Below are 16546 nucleotides of genomic sequence, written 5' to 3'. Positions count from 1 at the left end.
GTATCCAAGAACTCAGGTTTTTTGTTTTTTAGGTATCACATATAAATGAAGTCATATGGTATTCATCTTTCTCTCTCTGACTTATTATACTTAGCATAATGTAGCATAATTGCACAACCATCCCTGTTGTTGCATATGACAAGATTTTGTTCTCTTTTAATTGATTTTTTTTTAGAGAAGGAAAGAGGGAGTGATGGAGGGAGGGAGGTGGAAAGACAGAGAGAGCAGACAGCATGATTTGTTGTTCCACATATTTCTGTATTGTGCAGTCATTGGTTGATTCCTGTATGAGCTTTGAACAGGGATTGAGCCCACAACCTTGGAGAATCAGGATGACACTAACCAACTGAGCTGCCCGGCCAAGTCTGATTTCATTCTTTTTTATGACTGAATAATATTCCATTGTGGATTCACACACACCACATCTTCTTTTTCCATTCATCCATCACTGGACATTTAGATTGTTTTCATGTCTTGGGTATTATAAATAATGCTGCAGTGAACATGGGGGTGCATATTTCTTTTTGTATTCTTCAGATAAATAGCCAGATATATCTGATAAGGGGTTAATAATCTAAAATTGTAAGAATTCATACAACTCAACACCAGGAAAACAAACAACCCAATTTTAAAAAGTGGGCAGAGGACCTGAGTAGACATTTCTCCAAAAAGGACATACAGATGGGCAACAGATATGAAAAGATGCTCGATGTCACTAAGCATCAGAGAAATGCAAGTTGAAACCACAATGACTTATCTCACACCGGTCAGAATTGCTGTCATCAGTAAATCAACAAACAAGTGCTGATGAGGATGTGGAGAAAGGGGAACCCTCGTGCACTGTTGGTTGGAATGCAGACTGGTGCAGCCACTGCAGAAATCAGTATGGAGATACCTCAAAAAATTAAAAATGGATCTGCCTTAATGAGCTGGTGATTCCACTTCTGGGAATTTATCTGAAGAATCCCGAAACAGTAATTCGAAAGAATATGTGCACCCCTATGTTTATTGCAGCATTATTTACAATAGCTAAGATTTGGAAGCAGCCCAAGTGTCCATCAGTAGGTGGGTAGATAAAAAAGTTGTGGTACAGTATAATGGAATACTACTCGACCGTAAGAAAGAAGGAAGTCTTACCTTTTGTGACAGCATGGATGGAACTGGAGATCATTATGTTAAGTGAAGTAAGCCAATCACAGAAAGACAAGTACCATATGATCTCACTCATATGTGGTATCTAATGAACAAAATTAATTAACAAGCAAAATACAGAGACTCATAGATAAAGAGCAGGCTGACAGCTGTGTGAGAGCGAGGTGGAGAAATTGAGCAAAGAAGAAAAAAGAGAGAAAGAACTCATGGACATGGACAACAGTTTGGTGATTGCCAAGGGATGGAGTGGAGGGCATAGGGTAGTAAATGGTCATGGACGAAGACTTGACTTGGGGTACTGAACACACAATACAGTGTACAGATGATGTGTTGTGTAACTATGCACCTGAAACCTGTAGAAGTTTGTTAACTACTGGCACTCCAAGAAAATCAATAACAAAAATATTGCAAAAAAGGAAAAAGTACATATTACCATTGAGGTATTAATGAAATAAACATGATACTTAAAATACAGTGTTGTATGGCTGTTTTTAGTTCTACCGTTAGACCTAAAGTTGTTTAAGAATTTTGTCTAATTGTGACAATATGGAAGGGGATTGTGAATGACCCCACCAAAACTATTTGGAAAAGGAAATAATGTTGTCTTTTCCCCCCAGGCATTTATCTTAAACCCATTTAATAGTTAATAGACAAAAGTGACTTGTATTTTCTCATTTTTCAGAAACTTACTCAAGTTTATAGAACTCTTCATGGAGCTTACACAAAAATTCTGGAGGTTATGCAGACAAAAAAAAGACTTTTAGGCACCTTCTTCAGAGTTGCTTTTTATGGTCAAGTAAGTATAGTTAAGTTCATCAAGTTCTTTCTTTTTAATATTCACCTTTGAATTATTAGATAACTATAGCAGCAGTTACTGGATCTAGAATTCTGTCTAGATAGAGAGCCTATCACAAGAGCAGGAAAGCCTCTTGTAAGCATCAATTTCACTTTGGCTTTCATATCTAAACTCACTAGGTCAGAGAACAACATATAACATCTGAATTTTTCTCTCACTTTGATATTCTGTTAAGCTCCTAAAAGTATATATTTAATATCTAGTAATTCAAGCCTTCTTTTTTAAAACTCTCTTTTGTTTATTTTTAATTTTAAGAAGTTTTTAAAAATATATTTTGTTGATTTATGCTATTACAGTTGTCCCAGGTTTACCACTTTGCCCCCATCCACCCAGCACCCTCCACTCCCTCCTGCAATCCTCCCTCCTTTGTTCATGTCCATGGGTCATAAGTTCTTTGGCTACTGTTTTTCCTTTACTTGCTCTTAACATCCCTATGGCTATTCTGTTAATCCCTTCACCTTTTTCCCCATCCCCCCAGACCCCCATCCCACTGGCCACCATCCCAGTGTTCTCTGTGTCTATGATTCTGTTTCTGTTCTGCTAGTTTGCTTAGTTTTTTAGATTCAGCTATTGACAGTTATGCATTTATTGCCATTTTAATGTTCATAGCTTTGATCTTTCTCTTAAATAAGTCCCTTTAACATTTTCTTTAAATGCTGCTTGCTCATACTATTTATAAATTACTGTATGTTTAACTTTACAATAGTCTTTTTTTGAAGAAGAGGATGGAAAAGAGTACATCTACAAAGAGCCAAAGCTCACTGGCCTCTCAGAGATTTCCCTGAGACTTGTTAAACTGTATGGTGAAAAATTTGGTACAGAGAACGTGAAAATAATTCAGGATTCAGACAAGGTAACTATACCCTGCATTGTAAAATCATTACTTGTTAGTTCCAAGCATGGTAAATTGCTCTGAAATTTTTCCTTTTATTAGTTGGTGGAGAAGCATGGAAATAAGAGCCTCTCAAGATAGTCAAAGAAAGGACAGGGACTTTGGAGTCAGGGCAGGATTCAAATCTCCATTCTCTTTCACTTGCTAGCTGTGTGACCATGGGAAGGTTATTTAACCTCATTTTTCTCATTAGTAAAATGGAGATAATAATAGTGCCTTCCTCATGGAGTTGTTTTGTGGATGAAATGAGTTAATACATGGAAAGTGATTAGAGTTCCTGGTACATAAAGTACATTCATTAATAATAATAGAAGCCAGTATGCTTAATAAATGTTTGGTATTGTGATTGCTGTTGTTCGTCATGGTTTTCAATGTTATACTTTATGATTAAAATAATCTTGGGCACATGTTTTATTCTAAAATATCCTTATTCAGTTACATTTGTAACGAAGTAGGTGTAGGAGCGATACCTTGGGTCTTGCTCTAAAGTTTAGCCATTCCACCAGGCCCTGCCAAGGCAGGATGAGAAAGGTTCCATCAAGAGAGGCCATTTCCTAAGAAATGCATAGTTCCTCATAGACAGAACTTCAGGAAAGCAGTGTAGGAATGCCTGACCGTCCTTAGTCACCATCGGAGTGCCCAGGATGAGAGCTGATTTTTAATGTAGAAAGGCTCTATATGGTTAGGATCTGTAGGCAACAGCAGTATTTACTGAGTAACTCTTGCCAGCTAGTAGACAATGTTGCCAGAGTGGAAAAACCCATGACAGTGGTGAAGGCTTTTCACTGTCTGCCATGAAAATGATCTATTCCTTTTCTACACTTACCTGCATCTTTTGGAGATGGTTTTATCTTGAACCTTAGACATATAAAGTAGATTTACTGGTAGGTCCAAAATTCATTTATATTTGGCAAAACCTCCCTGCTTCTTTCCTAATCAGTTTTAACCATTTTGTATTTTATTGGATTAAGACAGCAGAAGATTTTATCTCCTTGTAGCCAGAGAGTCTTGATAGCCCTAGGCTTGCTGCCACACTGCTGATACCATAAATGGAAAGTTAATGGAAAGTCAGGCTTGCTGAACAACATACAGTTTTCTATTTTATTCTGCCTCTGAAAACCTGGCCAACACGTGCTAGTGACTAACCCACCATCAGGTGCCTGGACTCGTGACATTATTTGTATGCACAATATTTTTGTCATTCCCCATAGGCAACAGATGTAATAAGCAGTTGCTACTTTTAACATCCTTATTTCTTTCTTAATGTGTGAAAGTGAAAATTGAAAACACTTTGACCTTGCCAAAGAACAAAATCTGCTTAAGAACACAGACAATGTAAAGAGCAGTTTGCTAATATATTCCAGTATTTTAAACTGTATCTGTCCTTGTACCCAACAGCTTCACATTTAAGATTTTATCTTGTAGATGTACACATGCAAAGATATATGTTCAAAGGTGTTTATTGCTGCTAAGTTTATACAGCAAAACCCGGAAGCTGTCTAAATGTCCATATGGCTAAAGAAATTGTGGTATTACCCACAGAAAGTTATACAGTAACCTAGGTGTTAAGAGTTTCATGTCAACACTTAGAAATCTACCAAGATACATTACTTAGGGGCAAAAAAAGATGAAGTGCAAGACTGTTTGGATAGTATAATCACATTTGTGAAAAAACTTACCCACATATGAGGTCTTTCCAGAAGAAGTTCAGCCATTGTTAATATAATGAAAACAGTTTGCACGAAGTTTGCATGACATCAATGTAACTTGGCACCAGGGAGAGTGGACTGAAATGCAGATGCATGAACAATGACAACTTTAGTGTACTAGTCATAAAAATCCATGCAGTCATAAAAAGTTATGTTGATGACTACAATATAGAACTATAACTATAATGTGTTTTTTTGGTGCTAAAATGCACATAGCAAAATTTACTATATTAACCATTTTTTAAGTATAGTTCAGTAACATTGAGTTAATTAACATTGTGGTGCAGCCATTACCACTGTCCTTCTTCAGAACTCATTTTATCTTATAAAATTGAAGCTTTCTACCCTTTAAACAATAATTCATTCTCCCCTATCCTCAGCCCAGAGCAACCACCATTCTACTTTTTGTCTCTATGATTTTGACTTCTCTAAATACCTCATATAAGTGGAATGATCTTTTTGTGACTGGTTTATTTCACTTAACATATCTTCAAAGTTTATTCATGTTGTAGCTTACTATGGAACATCTTTCCTTTTTAAGGCTGAATGATCCATTATATGTACATACACATTCAGGAACTTGTCCACAGCTGCCTGACATGGGACTGAGGTGTGGTGTATGAGCAGCTGCCATACTGACCAAAATCAAAATCAGCTGCAATTTTCTGTTCAAGTCTTCCCCCAGAAGTTTCCAGCCTTCAACAGACTCTACATTTCCAAAATAGTTACATCAGACAGATTCTGCCAGTGTAACTGTTGCCTAGGTAGGAAGATAGATTTCTGGAGCTCTGTCAAGTTCTCAGAATCCTCGCTCTAATAAATGTTTACTGAGGTGGAATTCAAATACACAATTAACCACTTTAATATATTTTTAAGGATTCAGATTATAAAACTGATCTCAGTTTTATAAATATATGTGCATAGAAACAAAGTTGGAAGGAGATATATGAAAATATGAATAATGGTCACTACTGTAGGATTACAGTGTTCATCTTCTTCCTACTCTGTAATCTCCAAGCAGGTGTCTGTATCTTCTTTATAATTAGAAGGAAATGATCCCTAAAAAAGAACGAAGACCTCCTCCAGGTGTCTGTTCAGTTGGGAACACGGTCATAGTGGCAGTGTTCCTCAATTGACCTCAAGAGTTAGTAGCTTACCTGTACCCCCCTTTTCCTTTCCATTGAATAAAAAACAAAACTTTCTTATTTATAGGTAAATGCCAAAGAGCTTGATCCAAAATATGCTCATATCCAAGTCACTTATGTGAAGCCCTACTTTGATGAGAAAGAACTCACAGAAAGAAAGACCGAGTTTGAAAGAAACCATAATATCAACAAATTTGTGTTTGAGGCTCCCTACACATTATCCGGCAAAAAGCAAGGCTGCGTAGAAGAGCAGTGCAAACGTCGTACAATCTTGACTAGTAAGTAGGACTTTGTATATAACTTCTTGTTTGACTTGAACCTTTGTGATAAGCACAAGTAGCAGCTGGCCGGCAAGGAAATGTAACTGAAGTTTTAATCATTCATTGTTCTGCTGTTCAGTCACTAGCTTGCACAAACATGAGTGTGTTATAAAATGTAAACCATCATTTTCATATATGTAATTTGTGATTGCTCCAAAGTGTCTCATAAAGAAAACTTCTCTCTTAATCCTGAAGTAATATAAGGTGCTATATGGTAGCCTGAGGTATTGTCTAGAGAAGGCATGGGGAAAATTAAGCACAGTAGATTTTTAGAAATAATTTGGGTATTTGAACAAATGATTTTTTAAGATAGTAAATCAATCTTAACATTTTAATAGCTTCAAACTCGTTTCCATATGTGAAGAAGAGGATCCCTATAAACTATGAACAGCAGATTAATTTAAAGCCAATTGATGTTGCTACTGATGAAATAAAAGATAAAACTGCAGAGCTGCAAAAACTTTGCTCTTCTGCTGATGTGGACATGATTCAGCTGCAACTTAAATTGCAGGGCTGTGTTTCAGTGCAGGTATGTTGGTTGACAAACATGTATTAAATGTTTCTTGGTGATCCTCTTGTTTTCCTAAGGGCACAGAACAAGCATTAATTATATTTGTGTGCTATAGTGTTGTTGACTGCAAACACCTATCCATTATTTTTGATTAGCTCAATACAGAAATTATGTTCAGTTTCTATACATTTTGTGATATGCCAGAGGACTTTAACATAAATCCCGTTGACTGTAGCCAACTCTGTATTTACATATCAGAAGTCATTAACTGATTTATTAGAATATAATTTTTTCAGGTTACTTGTTTTAGTTAATCATTTTTCAAATAAACTTATGGCAAGAATAGTAAATATGTTTTTCAGATGCATATTTTTAATGTACAGTATTTGGCTTTTTGAAAAAGAGAAATGCAAAATTTACCTTTTGGTTACATTCTGATAACTCTCATTTTTCTTCCTTTGTAATTTAGGTAAATGCTGGTCCATTAGCTTATGCAAGGGCTTTCTTAAATGACAGTCAAGCTAGCAAGTATCCCCCTAAGAAAGTCAATGAATTGAAAGACATGTTTAGGTAAGTGCTTTGTAATTTTCAGATCAGACCCCTATTCTTTCACTCTGTTTCTTCTTAAAAGGAACCATAACGTTCACCAAATACTATCTGCATGGAAAAGGACATTCTCTCTTCTCTTTTACAATATTTAAGTGACTTCCTAATGGTACTTTAGTGAGTAACTGTGGGATCTCTTTTTTGCTGTGGGACATTAACAATGTCCTAGTGACCCAAGAGATTAAATATAACAACTTCAGCACTTCGGATGTTGTGACACAAATACACAAGCCTACATGGTCTCCTTCTTTGCATCACTGACCTCATGTCACAGCATTTCTGCACATTTAGGGCAGTAATAAAAGTGGAACTGGAAAGGTTGGACAGGCTTGCCTCCTGTCCTGTGTCGTTAGTTGCACCTGGATTCTGCCAGTCTAGGGCACATAATAGTTTGCCCTGAGTGAGCACCCTTGTAGGCTAAGGGACATCTGAATGGTCTTGCATTAGAAAAAAAATCTGTTTAATAATGTTACAGAATAAGAGCGACAATTGAGTAAAATAGACTAAAGATGAAGATGACAGTTTATCCATTCTTTTGCTCCCAACTCATTTCATTTATTTTTCCTGTCTGTGTGTTATCAGCTGTTCCAGGTTGCAGAGTAAACAGTAGTCATTCATTCACCCATATTTATTAGTGCCTGGCATATACAAAAAGAGCTACTAGTTGCTATGATGGAGATACAAAATAAATGGGCAGTGAGGTGCTTTGTCTTCTCAGACATACACTCTAATTATGGATATTAAACATAAACAGACTTAATCATGGAAAGTACTTTTGGATAAATCATTAACTCTGTCCCTACTCTTATCAGCCTAGGGCAGGTACTTCATACCTACATCACCCAGCGCTGTACTGGGCACATAGTAAGCCCCAAATAAATTATTTTTTAGAAGGCTCATTATTTACAGATCATTTTTTCCCCTGAAAATCAGCCATTTAATCTATTTGAATCCAGTGAATGGGGAAGGAACTGAAACATATTTTTCCCTCGAGATTTTGTTTATAACAATAACTGGTTGGAGGTGTCTCTTCCATAGGAAACTGACATCCCCTGTGCCCTCAAGAGATTTTTTTAAAGATTTTATTTACTTATATTTAGAGAAAAGGGAAGGGAGGGAGAAAGAGAGCAAGAAAAACGTCAATGTGTGGTTGCCTCTCACGCGCCCCCAACAAGGGACCTGGCCTACAACCCAGGCATGTGCCCTGACTGGAAATCAACCTGTGACCCTTTGGGTCACAGGCGGGCTCTCAGTCCACTGAGCCACACCAGCTGGAGATGAAGAGATTTTTTTTTAAATGCATAAAAGTGGAATTTCAGCTCCTGTGCACCCCGCACATTTCCCCACTCTACCCTGCACAACCTTTAAAACGACTCCTCTCCATAACTGGGGAACAGAATGTCAAAAAAATTAAAAGTCCATCTAAGTGGCCACAGATAGCAGAAATAACCAAAATAACCAAATAACCAGGTTTTAAAAGGCATAAGAAACTTGAAAGAGAAGAACACAAAGGAAAGGGCATTTCAGACATGATGTGGCATTAGCGGGGGCACTGTGAGAAAATACAGGATTCTAATCTTCCTTCTAGGCAAGCAGGCCATGGTTAAAGTGAACATCAAAATGATTGTCTGTGAGACTTTCTGGGAGTAAATAACAAGACCTTTATCTTTGATCTTCATCCACAGGAAATTCATACAAGCCTGCAGCATTGCACTTGAACTAAATGAGCGGCTAATTAAAGAAGATCAAATAGAGTACCATGAAGGACTAAAGTCAAATTTCAGAGAAATGGTGAAAGAATTGTCTGACATTATCCATGAGCAGGCAAGTATTAAAGTGGTTGAAAATGAAAACATGATCTTGGGTCCTTAAAGTGTTACTTAACAAAATCTATCTGAAGTGTATTACCTTGAAATTATTCAGTGTGTATTTTGAAATTTGCTCATATTATCATTAATCATTTAAATGACAATTCATATTTCAAGAAATTATTGGAAGCAATTGCTAAAGTAATTACCAGATAAAAAGCAAATTGTTCTTTGTGCCACAATGCCATTAGAAGCAACTAGCTGAGGAAGTCTGAATTGATCTGTGAACATGGGTAAGAGTCTCAAGAAGAGTCCTAAAGAAATGAAATTATTGGCTCAACAGCCAAATCCCTAAATGAACATGCCCATTGTGGCTATATGAAACTAGGTACTATCATACCTATGGTTTTGGTTTAGGTCAGATTCTGAATGATTTCCAAAATTTGGAAATTGTCTTAATACCCATATAACCTGCAAAACTCCCTATTTTCATAAAACTTCTCAGAATTTTAATCTGTGACTGAGTGTGATTGATAATTATAGCTATCTTTGTAAAACCCAACCTGAAAAATATAGAAGTGAAGAGCTATTCATCACATAGAGCCAAATTATGTCATTATTGGGTAGTTAGGACTTTTATATACCTATTTACCCTAAAACCATAGTACTCTTGGACTCCCCTGGTAAACTTCATTGCTATATTGGGATCCTGAAATTTGTATTTACAACCAGTCTATGCATGGATTGTCACCTAAGTAGTTTAACATCTTAAACACATTTGTAAACGTTGCAGCATGATGGTCAGGTCCCTCATTGACCTAGCCTATTAAGCTTATAAAGTCTCTTTTGTCTCCTTACCCAGGGAAACACCCAATAAGATAAATAGTTGTTTCAGAAACACTTAAAACTCTCAATTTTTAAGAAATTAAAATTTAAAAGAAACAAGATAACTACAACCATTTTAGAGAACATTTATTTATTCATTCATCCTCACCTAAGGACATGTTTATTGATTTTAGAGAGAGGAAGGGAAGGGAGGGGGCAGAGAGAGAGAGAGAAACATCGATGTGAGAGAGAAACAGCGACTGGTTGCCTCCTGTATGTGCCCTGACAGGGACTGAACTTGCAACCCAGGCATGTGCCCTGTCTGGGAATCAAACCCATGACCTTTTGGTTTATGGGACAACACTCCAACGAACTGAGCCACACCAGCCAAGGCTAGGGAACACATTCTTAAAGCTGGTTCCAGAACGGAGTCTAGTCATTAGTCCTGCTCTCTCTATTTCAGTGATTGTACTCACTCATGTAAGACTGCCACACAAAGAGTGTACCTCCAAACAGGCCTACAGTGGTTAGCATCCAAAGAACAGCAGTGTGATGATGGAGAAGAGAAGAGTTTTTTCTAGGGAAACAAGAACTAATCGACTTTAAATCAAACTCTACTTCTACGAATTTGTTTTGATTTTTCTAAGAAACAGCTATGGGAAATTTACTGTTAACCCAAGGCTGCATTGAGTGACCAGGACTCTTTTAACTTTCCAACCATGGTCATCTTCTCAGTGTAGAGAATCCAGTCAGCCAGACCTTCATCATCCCATCTGTTCAGCTACTGGTTGTCCAGTCTCCTCGCCCTTCTCTGTGGCTGGGAATCTTGTGGGCTTGAGGAGTCTGGAATCAGTGTTTTGTTTCTTCTTTCTCCATCTTTACTTCCATTAACCCTCTTAGGAGTGAGTGCATGCTATTCCAAAGCATCCCTTTGCTGCTCAGTTGTCGGAGGCCCTTTTTTTGTGTCCTCCTCAAAGCAGCCAGGCGATTCAGACTAGGAAGGTGGGGAACACTTCCACTTCCTTCATCATCTCTATCTCCAGCTCAGTCCTTGAGTACAGTGCGGGTATACTTTTCTTTACCATCACTTTTCTGAGGTGTAGTTTTATTAAATACACAACATAATTTATTCCTAGAAACTGGGCAGTGTATGGGTTTCTGTTCTTCATAACCCACAGGGGTAAAACACAGCAAAAGCTCCTCCTTCACAAAAGATATAAAATAATTAACACATGTCATTTTAAACCAATGTGTACTATATTGTAATTGTTTAATTTGCATTCAGCCACATGAACTCCTAAGTAATTCAAATTGAAAACAAATTATTAAATTTTCTACTATTACTGTAATCAGGATATTTAGAGCAGTCATTTGTAGTATTTTTCCCCTGAATCATAAATTTTAGAAATCTGCTCTTGTATTTCCCACCTGTCTTATTTAATTCTCATAAGTCATGATTACTTAGTTATTGAAACCAATATTTTAGATCCTTGAGTTTATATAATGCTAGCTAACCAAGAAAAAACCTTAGTTTCTATTGGTTTATTTTTATGCACACTCTCTTGTCATAATACATTATATTCAGATGTGCCTTTCTTGGGGCAAATGTTGACTTCATAGTGAAATTTTTGTAAATCAATATTTTCTATTAGATTCTCATATCAAAGAGTGTCCCTTGTCCATCTCATACGTTAAGACACATTTCCCAAAGGAAAGTATAATACAAAATAGACTGTAAATGTGTACATAAATATGAATTATTCTGTTGAGATCCATAAATGAGTACTTAACAAAAAAGATATGGCCTGGCTATGTATTTTCAATATAATCTGTTACAGTATACCACAATATACAGCCCTTATAAAAACTTCTTCATGTTTTTGAGTTTTTAAAAAGGACTTATATTGTCAAGAAAAAAAACTATTAATTACAGTCCTGGCTGGTATGGCTCAGTGGTTTGAATGCTGGCCTGCAAACCAAAAGGTTACTGGTTCGATTCTCAGTCAGGACACATGCCTGGATTGCAGGCTGAGTCCCCAGTTAGCGGTGTGTGAGAGGCAACCACACGTTGATGTTTTTCTTCCTCCCTTCCCCTCTCTCTAAAAATAAATAAATAAAATATTTTAAAAAAACTACTACTTATACATTTCTAAACTATTATCTTTGTTAGATAGAGTTTGTGGTAGCCATTGTAGTATCTGTTTGGTATGTTTTATTTTCTTTACAATGAGTTCCCCTGTTCACTTGTCACATCTGAAAGGTGTGGATATTCAATTAGTCATCTCTTAAACCTCTTCATGCTTTCAGATTCATGTCATGAGTGATGATTTTTGTAAAGAGGAATTATCTCTGTTAATGGGATTTATATAAAACACGATTTGTAGCAACATAAATGGTGTGATGCATTACTGCCACCATAGACCAATTTTCAGGTTTAATACTCAAATTTCAGAGCTAATTTGAGAACCAAGTATTGAAAACTTGAAACCCAAATTGGGTCTATATAATGAAGAGGTCGGATATGATGTGTATACAATTCTTTTCATTCATCTAATCCAAACATAAGATCTCTGTTGCTTTTGGTCACACAATAGATAATTTTAAAATATGTATACTAATATGAATATATATGTTTATGTATATATGGGATATAAAATATATATATTTTTAAATCCTCACCTGAGGATGTATTTATTGATTTTAGAGAGAGAAAAACATGCATCAGTTGCCTCCCATACAGGCCCTGACTGGGGGGGTTGAACCCACAAACTTTTGGTGTATGGGACAATGCTCCAGCCAACTGAGCCACCTGACCAGGGCAAAAATAAATTTTTGTGGAGCTCTTGATTTTGGTAAAAATCTTATGTATCAATTAGCCTATATAATTATAGTGTGTGTTCACAAATACGCACTTAGGACTTTTCTATTTGTTTAGTATTATTTCAAGCCTCCAGGGAAGACACGTAGGTATCTGCATGTTTGTAAAACTTTACAGGTAATCTTCAGAACCACTGAAATAGAAGATGGTCCATAAATTCATATCAAAGAGTCCACTTGAGAGCTCTTGTTATGACCATGTGTTAAAAATTATTTTCAAGATTGCATTACCTTTCACTTCTTACTGAATTTTACATTTTACAGTCTTTTGTTTTTCTTAATGAGTAACCAGATCTTTTCTGCTTTTTTGCTATGCTGCCTTTGTAATACAGCTTTGAGGACTTAAGTCGGTAATGTTATTTTTTGCTTTGTCTCATTTTAAATAGCTAAGTGTCATTGATAGATTTGCAATATGCCTGTAATTTCATATACATATACTTTTTGGCAGTGACTATTTTGCTTCATGATAAACATGCAGACTTCTTTTGTTTTAGATATTACAAGAAGACACAATGCATTCTCCCTGGATGAACAACACATTACATGTATTTTGTGCAATTAGTGGTACGTCGAGTGACAGAGGTTACGGTTCCCCAAGATACGCTGCTGAAATATGAGGACCTGCAGATGTAAAGTGAGAATGAGATTGACCTTTCTCAGGAATATTTGGAGCTGTGCAAATATTTAAAATTTAAAGATTTGATATACATAAAGTGTTTCCTTCGGACACCAAATTTTTCATGCTTTCAAACAGGGTGCTTACATATTTGTAAATATTTAAGCAACTTGGAAGTGCCTGGAAAATTGCACCCCTGTGCTTGGTTTGTACTTTTTTTAGGTAAATCTATATACTGAGAAATAGAGCTCAAAACATGAATCCAAATTGCTTAATTATTGCTTAAAATAATAATGGTACTATGTAAAATTGTATAATGGAACAAAATAAAAGGTGAAACTTATTTGTAATTAGAAGTGAAGGAATTACTACTTTGAACTTAGCATTTTTCTTGGCCGGATACTCAATTCATTGTACTAATCCTTGGAGAAAAAAATGATCAAATTTCTATAAAACATGGAGAGATAATTTGAAATCTTGCCTACTGGTAGTCACAGCTGGTCTAAAAAAACAATAGTGTTGGTTTAAAAAGAAAGTTTCACAAAGAAAGCACATACATAAAATACCAAGATGACTGGTCCTTCAAGTTTTGATCTGACAATGCCAGGTAATCAAGTTGGTCTCCAACACGCAAAATGAGGGATTCACATGTGGCATGGGTTTCCCTAGCAAGTGCCATTTGTTGCCAGAGCTTTATCATCTGAAGCTATCCATAAAGGTAAAAAAAAAAAACAACAACAAACATTTCTGAGAATTTGCAGTCAGCACATAGTATGCAACTTCAAACTTTAGCAGAAGAGTCTGAGGTACGGATTTAAATGATTCTTCAGTTTATAAGGTTAAGAAGCATTTTGATAGAATTGGATGGTTCTGCCATCCAGCAGACCAATTTGCAGGTGTATTTATTACCATTTTATTATTCATATTTTTATCTTTTCCTTTCTTCTTAAAGAAGATCCTTTAACCAAGCATTTCGTGGGTCAGTATATATAACCACCTGACTTAAGAACTGCTAGTTAGGGATTACATTTCTAAAAATGAAGAAATATCAGGCTAGCTAAGTAATTCAGGAAAAACCAAGATGCGAAGAACTTTTTTAGCTTGAATTATCCATATAATTTTGGTTGCCTTTCATACAAATTTTAAGTTTTAGACTTACTTTTCATAGGCAGTTTAGCCTGTTTTACAGAAAAACAGACACTGAAATGTAAATGGTTTGTATGGAGCCTTGGCTTTTTAAGTATTTTGTGATCAAGTAAATCTTAGAGATTATGTACCCAACTTGGCCATTTTTCTTTTTTTATATAATTTTTGTTTTCAATTACAGTTGACATCCAAGTTATATTAGTTTCAGGTGTGTACAGCCCAGTGATAAGACATTTATATAAGTTACAAGTGATCACCCCAATAAATCTGGCACCATACATAGTTATTACAATATTATTGACTATATTTTCTATGGTGTACTTTACATCCCAGTGACTATTCTGTAACTACCAATGTGTACTTCTTAATCCCTTTCCTTTTTTCACCCAGCTTCCCAGTCCCCTCCTGTCTGGCAATCATCAAAATGTTCTCTGTGTCTCTTAAGTCTGTTGCTGCTCTGTTTGTATGTTTATTTTTTAGATTCCATTGTTGATAAATATATGTATTGCCATTTTATTATTCATATTTTTATCTTTTTCTTCTTAAAGAAGATCCTTTCACATTTCATATAATACTGGTGTGGTGGTGATGAATTCCTTTATCTTTTTCTTCTCTGGGAAGCTCTTTATCTGTCTTTTGACTCTAAACAACAGGTTTGCTGGGTAGAGTAACATTGGTTGTAGGTCCTTGCTTTTCATCACTTTGAATATTTTGTGCCAATCCCTTCTGGCCTGCAAAGTTTCTGTTGAGACATCAGCTGACATTGTTATGGCAGCTCCCTTGTAGATAACTAACTGCTTTTCTCTTGCTGCTTTTAAGAGTCTCTCTTTGTCTTTAACCTTTGGCATTTTACTTATGATGTGTCTTGGTGATGGCCTTTGTGTTCACCTTGCTTAGGACTTTCTGCACTTCCTCGACTTGTATGTTTATTTTCTAAACCAAGGTAGGGAAATTTCCCATCATCATTATTTTACAGAGGGTTTTCAATTCTTTACTTTCTCTCTTCTCCTTTTGGTACACCCATGATGCAAATAGGTTTGTTTTTGTTTTTGTTTGTTTAAATTTTATCTATTTGTGTATTTATTTTTAGAGAGGGGAGAAGGGAAGGAGAAAGAGAGGGAGAGAAACATCAATGTGTGCCTGCCTCTCACGTCCCCTACTGGGGACCTGGCCTGCAGCCCAGGCATGTGCCCTGACTGGGAATCAAACCAGCAGGCCTTTGGTTCACAGGCCGATGCTCAATCCACTGAGCCACACCAGCCAGGGCCAAATGTTGGTATGCTTGAAGTTGTCCCAGAGGCTTCTTGTACTATCCTCATTTTTTTTTTCTTTTTGTTGTTCTGATTGGGTGTTTTCTGCTTTCTTATCTTCCCAATCTCTTATTTTGATATTCTGCTTCATCTCCTTCACTGTTGAGTCCCTGTAATGTATTCTGCATTTCAGTTCATGTATTCTTCATTTCTGACTGGTTCTTTTTTGTTTTCTAGCTGCGTTTTATGTTTCCTCTCTTTTTGTTGAAATTCTCACTAAGCTCATCTACTCTTCCACTAAGTTTATTGAGCATCCTTATAACTAGTGTTTGAACTCTACATTTGGTAGATTGCTTGTCTCCATTTCATGTAGTTATTTTTCTGGGGTTTTGTTCTGTTCTTTCATTTGGGACACATTTCTTCGTCTCCTCATCTTGGCAGCTTCCCTGTGTTTTTTTCTATGTATTAGGTAGAGCTACTCTCTCCTGGGCTTGATAGATTGGCCTTATGTAGAGGTGTCCTGTAGGGTTTAGTGGCACAGCCTCCCCATTCACCTGAGCTGGGCACTCCAGGCCCACCCCCCTTGTCAGGTATGTACACTTTCTTGTTATAGTTGAGTCTTGATTGCTATTGGCACACCAATGGGAGGAATTTACCCCCAGGCCAGCCAGCTGCAATGAGTGTCTGCCACCACTGTGGAGGATTAGCTGTGCTGGGGCCCACCCCAAGGAGCACAGCTTAGTCTGCCCTTTGAGTGGTTGAGTGGTCCTTTGTCGTGGTCTGAAGTTGTCCACTGGGTGTGCTGTCCCTGGGGCCTCCCAGGAGGTACAGTC

At 36.7% G+C, this 16546-nt stretch overlaps 1 protein-coding gene across 2 annotated transcripts in view; it reads left to right on the top strand.

Annotated features, from left to right (window-relative positions):
- Positions 1–13645, top strand: part of DOCK11 (dedicator of cytokinesis 11) — a 175127-nt gene extending 161482 nt beyond the window's left edge. For both annotated transcript variants that reach the window (XM_054580328.1, XM_054580327.1), the window contains 7 exons: positions 1835–1948; positions 2715–2861; positions 5822–6032; positions 6413–6603; positions 7055–7155; positions 8877–9015; positions 13196–13645. In XM_054580328.1, coding sequence (XP_054436303.1) covers positions 1835–1948; positions 2715–2861; positions 5822–6032; positions 6413–6603; positions 7055–7155; positions 8877–9015; positions 13196–13318 — 1026 coding nt within the window. In that variant the 3' untranslated portion in view covers positions 13319–13645. The remainder of the gene's footprint in view (positions 1–1834; positions 1949–2714; positions 2862–5821; positions 6033–6412; positions 6604–7054; positions 7156–8876; positions 9016–13195) is intronic.
- Positions 13646–16546: the final 2901 nt, after the last annotated feature.

This window comes from Pteronotus mesoamericanus, unplaced genomic scaffold, assembly GCF_021234165.1.
Source record: "Pteronotus mesoamericanus isolate MK-2021 breed Mesoamerican mustached bat unplaced genomic scaffold, CSHL_Meso_final contig_57, whole genome shotgun sequence".
Lineage (NCBI taxonomy): Eukaryota > Metazoa > Chordata > Mammalia > Chiroptera > Mormoopidae > Pteronotus > Pteronotus mesoamericanus.
Note: the sequence above shows the minus strand (reverse complement) of the source record. Positions and strands in the feature narration are given on the sequence as shown.